The sequence below is a fragment of the Struthio camelus genome, chromosome 1 (genome assembly GCF_040807025.1).
Source record: "Struthio camelus isolate bStrCam1 chromosome 1, bStrCam1.hap1, whole genome shotgun sequence".
NCBI classification, from domain to species: domain Eukaryota; kingdom Metazoa; phylum Chordata; class Aves; order Struthioniformes; family Struthionidae; genus Struthio; species Struthio camelus.
Window position 1 is genome coordinate 224,455,442 of NC_090942.1, and position 7,441 is coordinate 224,462,882.

The 7,441-nt window shown below is 47.2% G+C and overlaps 1 protein-coding gene across 1 annotated transcript; it reads right to left on the reverse strand.

Annotated features, from left to right (window-relative positions):
* LOC104141526 (olfactory receptor 52K2-like) lies at window positions 1–951 on the reverse strand. The gene has a single exon (XM_009670865.2). The coding sequence runs from the start codon at window positions 949–951 to the stop codon at window positions 1–3; it is 951 nt and encodes a 316-aa protein (XP_009669160.2).
* Window positions 952–7,441: the final 6,490 nt, after the last annotated feature.

A 7,441-nucleotide genomic window follows, 5' to 3' on the forward strand; every position in this document is an offset into this window, starting at 1 on the left:
TCAAGACACAGGCTGGATCCCTTTCCCCCAGACCAGGGTGAGCACCCGCTCCCGGATCGGCTTGGTCCTTATGCCATAGATAAGCGGGTTGAGCATGGGAGGCACCAGTAGGTAGAGGTCTGCCGTAAGGATATGGAGATAAGTGGGGATGCTCTGGCCCCAGCGCTGTGTGTAGAAGGAGAAGAGTCCTGGTGTGTAGAAGAGCAAGATGACACAGATGTGGGAGCCACAGGTACCAAACGATTTCAGGCGAGCCTCTTTGGAGGGGAGGCCCATGACTGCCCTCAGGATCAGCATGTAGGAGATGGTGATGAGTATGGAGTCTAAGCCCACCATGATGGTGGCAGCTGTGATCCCATAGATGTTATTGGCCCAAGTGTCCCCACAGGCCAGTTTCACCACTGACATGTGCTCGCAGTAGGAGTGGGCAATGACACGGGGGCCACAGTAGGACAGGCTGCTCACCATACATGTCAGAGGGGTCATGAGGCTAAGGCCACGCACCACAGCAGCCGAGACCAGCTTGGTGATAGTGGGGCAGCTCAGGATGGCAGAGTAGTGCAAGGGCTTGCAGATGGCCAAGTAACGGTCAAAAGCCATGGCAAGCAGTATCCCTGACTCCACTGCAGAGAAGCCATGGATGAAGAACATCTGGACCACACAGCCCTCAAAGACAATCTCATGGGATTGAAACCAGAAGATGCTCAGGAGCTTGGGCATCATGGAAGTGGTGAGCACCAGGTCAATGGCAGCCAGCATGGAGAGGAAGTAAAACATAGGCAGGTGCAGGTTGGGGTCCATCCTAATCACCAGGAGGACTGTGATGTTCCCCAGCACTGCCATGAAGTACATGGTGCAGAATGGGAAGGCAATCCAGAAGTGAGCCACCTCCAGACCTGGGATGCCTGCCAGGATGAAGGACAGAGGGCTGGAGCGATTCAGGTATGGCATGGTGCACCACTGCAGAAGCTGGAAGCGAAAGCACAAGAACAGCTGGCATAAACAGGAGAGAGGAATGAACTGCAGCAAGGCACTGCCATGGACCAGCCACATGCAGAAAACGCCTGCCTGTTTTCTCAAGCATACAGACCTGCAATCGTATCATCCTGCCCCTTATCCACGTTCACTCAGCCCCATCATCCACAGGATCCAAACACACAAGGTCTTCGCCTGAACATCTGGAAGTTGTCTGGCCTCTCCTCCCATTCTGGGCTGGCCCCTGGCTTTAGTCCCCACCTGTCCAGCCCATAATTTGGGATTTAGAAACAGAGTTTGAGTCCATTTAGTTGCCCCTAAGGGGAAGATCCAGAATATGTTGGGGGTGGCAGCTCAGCAGGACTCTAATCACCCACACATTTCTTTAGTTTGTAAACCACATCCTGTTTTGGGGCTGGCATGCCCCATGTGAGTCCCACCCTGGGAAATTGCAGCAGGTATTTATTTTCACCATCAACATTTGCTCCCCAGAGCAATTTTGCTTTGAGACCTGGTGCCTGTGTAAGGAGCACATTGAATGAGTGCATTCCCCAGCTACACACTCTTCTTCAGGTTGGCACTGTCAGCTGGGGCTGTCTCTGTTGGAGCTGAGTCCAAACAACCTTGATGTAGGCCCTACCTGAATGGAGATCCCACCTGTAGGGTCCATCTCCTGCGTTAGGAAGGAAAACCAATGTCACCCCAGAAAGAAAGAGGGCAATCTGTTGCAAACTGGAATGAGGCTGCAGCCCTGGTCCCTTTCCAGCACTAACCTCCACACAGTGCTTTTTACTCCTTACCCTCAAACCCTTGCTAAAAGAGGGAAGTGCTGTGAATCATCTCTGTTTTACAGGGAAAACAGAGGCATAGAAGGGTTAAATTAGCCAGCTGGCAGTGTGGGAATTAGATGCAAGTCTCTCAGGTACCTATACCTTCTATTTTCCCCAACATAGCAAAAGGCTAGACTTCATCTCCTTGGCTTTCCACGCATTTGACTTCCTAGACCCGCAAAGAGTTTAATCTCTCCTCCAAACTGTTTTAAGTCCTCCACATGACCCAAATCAAGAGGCATTTCAGCATCTGTTGCTAGTGATTGCTATTTGCAAGGTAGGGCCAAATACTGAAAGCCAAAATTATGAGAATGCTGTCAAGATAATGTTGCAGTTCATTGCAGAGGGGGGACTCTGCAACGTAGTAAGCTACCTTGGCTATAAATTCTGGGAGGCAGAACCACAGCTGGTACAAGCCATCCAGCAGGAACTGTGTCTCGTGCCAGAATCATTTATCTGGAAAGGGCAAGCACATTTGAGATCCTGCAATCCTGTGCCGGGAAAAAACACACACTTACTCCCTCCTCTCTATCAGTAATAATTAATCTACAAACTTAGCGTACTGTTCTGGGCACTGTTACTTGTAGCTCATCTCATATAATAAAGATATCAAGGTTATTAAAAACTGCTGTTCAACAGGCATCGGACTCAGTTTTTCCTGGGATGCGATGCCTTAGTTTGCTCTTTTTACGTATGATTGCAGTCCTGTTCCCTTTGCAGGGATTGTTTTCTTGGATGCACACAAACACATGAAGCACCACGGACGTAAACAGTTGCCTTTAGCTCAGTTGCTCTGACTGACTCCATTTGGATCACGCAAAGAAACCATCCCCACTGCACTTTGGTTTCATCCATGTTACATCTTATTTCCTCTGCATTTCATACTTCCTCCTCTTCCCATGCCTTGCAACCATAGACACCTAACGTAGCGCCCCAGGACCCTGAACACACACGCCAGGACGTGCCTCTAGTGCCATGGCACTGCCCAGAATATTGTACTCAGAGTACTGTTTCTTCATCTCTTCAACTTCAGCTACATAGAAATGCTGTGTCAGGAAGATTGCTGTGATCTTGGCTATTTTTGAGTTACGTATGCAACATCGATGAGGATGGGAGTAGCATTTTAGACTTGCTGCTGCTCAAGTGGAGCAGCACTCTCAGACCCATTCATACGCTTCTGAGCATTTTCATCACTTCATTGGCACAATGGTTTTATTTTGTGCAATTAAGAAGTTCACTAACTTGTAAAGATAGGAGTTTTGCTCAGCTGTGGTAGTCAACATCCAGCAGATCTTCTAGAAATGGAGCATATTATCAGGCCCCCTTGCTTAACTTGCTGTACCCCATTAGCTTTTGTTGCAAACTTACTGTTGTTTTTTAAAAATTGTGAAACAGGATAAAATACCCTCACAGAATGAGAGGTGCTCGGTAGGGAACACAGTGCAAAAGGAGTTGAAATGTTTGATTGTGAGCATGCTGGGGAACGCTTCCCTGACTTTGTAAGGCACTGGTACTTGAGGTTGAGTTTTTAACTCTTTCCTCATTGTTTTTTGTCAGCTCTGCTCATTTGCTTCTAAGCAATGATCATTAGATTTACCAGATTTCATGCACTTAGAATTATTCACGGTTCTTAGACATGGTAAATCTATCAGCCACACAGCCTGAGCTCATAAAGAACAAACAGACAACACCTTTTGCCATCACATTCGGATCTGCTCCCGCTAAGAGCCACCCGGCGCTCCTGATCAATGTAGTCTGTCATGAATCAGCTAGCACAAATACTCGGATGCTTATCTGCTTTTAGCCAGGAGGGAAGTCAGGGAGTGTGATCCTGCTCATACCAAAATATGTGGCAAAGACTTCCCATGAGCTTCTAAGATGCAGCATGGTGCCCAAGGGACATAGCTATGATGCCTAAGTCCTTTTTGCTACGGCCTGTGCACCACACTGACACTGGAATCCTGCGAGAGAGGCCCTGCTCATTTATTTCTGGCTTTAGGAAAGCCAGGGGTGAGAGATCTGTGTATGGTGGTGCCCTCTTACCCCAAAGCTTACTACATTGCTCCCCAAAATCTGCACTAGGGAGACCCATATAGCTGTCACTTGGCCTGCACGGATTTACGCCCAGAAGGCCATACTACCATCTCCAAGAATTCACACAGTGCAAGATTGCTGGTGAGATTTATTCCAATACAGACTTTGGAGACCGGTCACATGAACAATGCACATTAACAAAGATCTATTGAACTGTGAGTTTTAAGAGACCTAGAATAATCATCTAGGCCATATCCCTTCCCGAGTATAAGATCAAAAGATGTCTCTGGTAGATACATGCACAGCCTGCTCTCCCATTGCAGAAACTCTATACTCTTCCCCAAAGCACCTATTCCAAAGTCTTTTCCTAGTGTCAAGACTACATTTCACTCAGAGCTCATAGCTTCTGTCCTTTCTGTAAGGGAGAAGAACAGGTTATTACCTTCCTTGCAGCATTTGCTATCCTCTTCAGGTTTGCACTGCAGAAAAGGGCAGGACTAAAGCTATGATTAGGCAATTACAAATCTTCACAGATGAGTGGATTGCCGGATGTTACACTTAGGTGTCTACAGCTTATCTGAAGTTGATTTAACCAAGGAACAGCTTGCAACCAAACAATTAGCACTGTTGTAATTAACTCATGCAAGGAGGCAAATTGAGGTTGCAGTTGTATAAACTGGCAGTTCTCCACTACAATATCCACTTAAGGTAGGATATCTGGAAGTAATGAAGTAGATCATTAACCTAGTAAGAGACAAAGTCCACTTAGATGTATTGGCAGATCTGCACAGTTACTTTCTGGATAGATCTTTTTATAGTCACCTCAATTTGACCAAGATTTGAACTTGGCTCAAAGCTAGCCGCTACATTTAAAAGTACTGCCATAGCCCCAAGTTAAATGAAAAAAATATCCACCCAGCTCACCTGGATGCTTTGGATGTGACCCTGGCTGTATCTACATCACCTTCATACACTGTTTCTCTCTCACACAACTACACAGCTCCTCAATCTGTGAAAAAGACTTGCATGGAAACATTTATACGTCTTAAGCAACCTGTTCACCCTAATCACTCACAGCTGGGACTTCAGAGTTTATAATCATCATAGAGAAGAAACTGCTGCCTGGCCTAGGGAATAGCCATGTATAGCAATGGTTTGTAAACAAATGCGCTCCTCTTCCCGCTGCTTGGGTTATGCCTGTCTCATCCTATCTCAGCATTAAAAATAGCAGGGTGTCAAACAGGTCTTTGAGAGAGTGGGTCCACAAAGAGGGGAGATTTCTTTTTGCGTGGACAAATTCCCCACCGGGCATGGCTGCCAGTTCTCCTGGTAAGCATGCAGTGGCATACGTATCCTCTGGAAGGCTTAATCCTGTCTATATAAAGCTCTCACTGAGTTTGAAGCCAGCATCGTTGCACACCTTACGGGGCAAGAAATAGCAGCATAGATTCATAGGACTGCATATAAATCCCATCTTTCATTTGAGGATCTTGAAGCATTCATGAGTTTTAGTGAATGCTTTGTAAATTAGTGGTAATTCACTGGACCTAACTTAGTTATTCTCTGTCCTGGAAATCCCTGAGGGTGAAGGTCATCTAGGAACCACAGATGATCATTAGGGAATTTAGGGAAAGGAATGCCAGAGTAGGAGGGCAGGAAGCCGTTCAGCTAAGGCGCACATCTGGGGTGAGACCTATAGATAATTTTTTTCTGGTTCCATCTGGCAGGTACAAATGTGATATAAACAGCAATGACATGTGGGTGTGCTCCCCTTGGCCTATTGGCCCTTCAAAAGAGAGTAACCAAAACTAGTAGAAATCTGCAGAGACTGGAAGATGAGGAGAAGAGGAGAAACCCAGAAGATAAGTTCATGGAGCCTCATGGCATCTGCTGGCATTTTAGCTACAGACAAGCAGACTGCCCTCTTCCCCCCAAATTCTGATGCAAAGTTTAAATCAATGAAATATTTTAAGTTCAGGGCGGTTAAAAGCTTTTTACCCTACTGGGCTGTATTTGTTTTCCTTGCATCCCATCCCTTCCACAGGTGACCCACACGAGGGCAAAGCTCTGGGTATGAAACGCAGAGCAGCTGAGGAAAATGAGTAAGAAGTAAGGAGCAGCAGATAGAAACCCTCATGCCCTGACCCAGCCTCTTGCAGCATACGCCGCCTCATTGAAGAGCTCAGGAGAAACTGAGCGAAACTTATTGCAAAAACATGGGGAGATGAGACTAGCAAGGGTGGAGAGAGAGGTGTTCCACTGAATTTGAACCTGGGGAAGGGGGAGCAAATGTGTTTTGCTGAGTGTTTGTTTGCCTTTTTTTTTTTCTTTGATATGCGAAGAAACACCTATATGGTGTCAAAACCAAGCAGATTCGTGACCGGGTGCTCATTGCGTTTTCTCGCAAGAGGCTCTAAAGTCCAGGTGTCATCTGCTGCCGCTCCACGTTCAGCTGCAGCTTCTTATCAGGCAGACCCCAGAATGATGTGGGCCTCTCATGAAGCTTCTCCAGGCACGTCCCTCCTGAACAGGCCCCATTATCCCTGCTGCACTATGGACGCGCTGTCTATAGATGCAAGGGCAAAGTGCCTACTGCGTCCTGAGTTACTTGCTCCACTCTGGGTTTGGCAGAGTGGGAAGTCTGGCCCATCTTTGGAGGATGCAGCACACGGACCAGATGATCCAGCTGTGCTGTGCTGATCAGCAAAAACTGGACTTGGGCCCAGTCCTCAGAGCTGCCTCAACCATTTCATCACTGACAACTCTGTCAACAAGGCTGTGAGTGTGAATCCTGGAGCAGAGATAAAGAAGATGGAGAGTCTTGTGTTGTTAGAAATGGTTAAGTGAAAATGGTCCTTTCAGCAACCACACAGCTCCTGAAACACTGTTCTGGGACATGCACATCCCAGCCGCACGAGGGGGCCACAAAACCTAAGCTAGGACACAGAACTGTGCAGCAAGTAGACACTCCACTTTAAATGCCTCCTATCTCTTCTCCTGAAACTTTTCAAGTCAATGACCCCATGATTGTGAGATAATAGTACACATGTGCTAAAAATGGTTATGTTTTAAATGATTATTTCCTACAGACAGGAATGAAGCCTACTTGGCAGACTGAAAAGGGTGCTAAATCTGGAGGTCAGCCAATGCAGAGCTGGAAAATTTTCAGAGTATTCAGCTTTGACGTCATTGTGCCAATGGTGAACCGAATGTAAGTAACGTTCCTGCCTGAGCTCCACTGGCTGCATTTCTTCTTTTCTCGTGTGCTGAAGAAATGAGTTGTAAGAGGCTGTGCTGTCTGTTGGTCTGCAGATCCTCACCACAGAGCTATTGACCCTGCTGGACAGTTCAACCAAAGTGGGTGGAGGAAAGAGGGGCCAAGGAAGATCCTGAAGTCTTTGTGGTGACAGCCAGTAGGAAAGAGCAGAGAGGTTCAATGCACTGATCCTCTCTGCGGGGAGAGATGGTGGACCCTGTTCTGACCCTTCTTGTGCCAGCAGCTCTAGGTCTGTTGCTATGGGATCTCTGCAGAGATTGCCTCCTTCCCATTGAGCTGCCCAGTCTTTCCTCTGGCAGGGCTTGAGGCTGACGGGGTCTCACGT

What these genes read in the sequence shown, in the direction of transcription:
- LOC104141526 (XM_009670865.2), bottom strand. Translation starts at nt 951, where the DNA reads ATGCCATACCTGAATCGCTCCAGCCCTCTGTCCTTCATCCTGGCAGGC.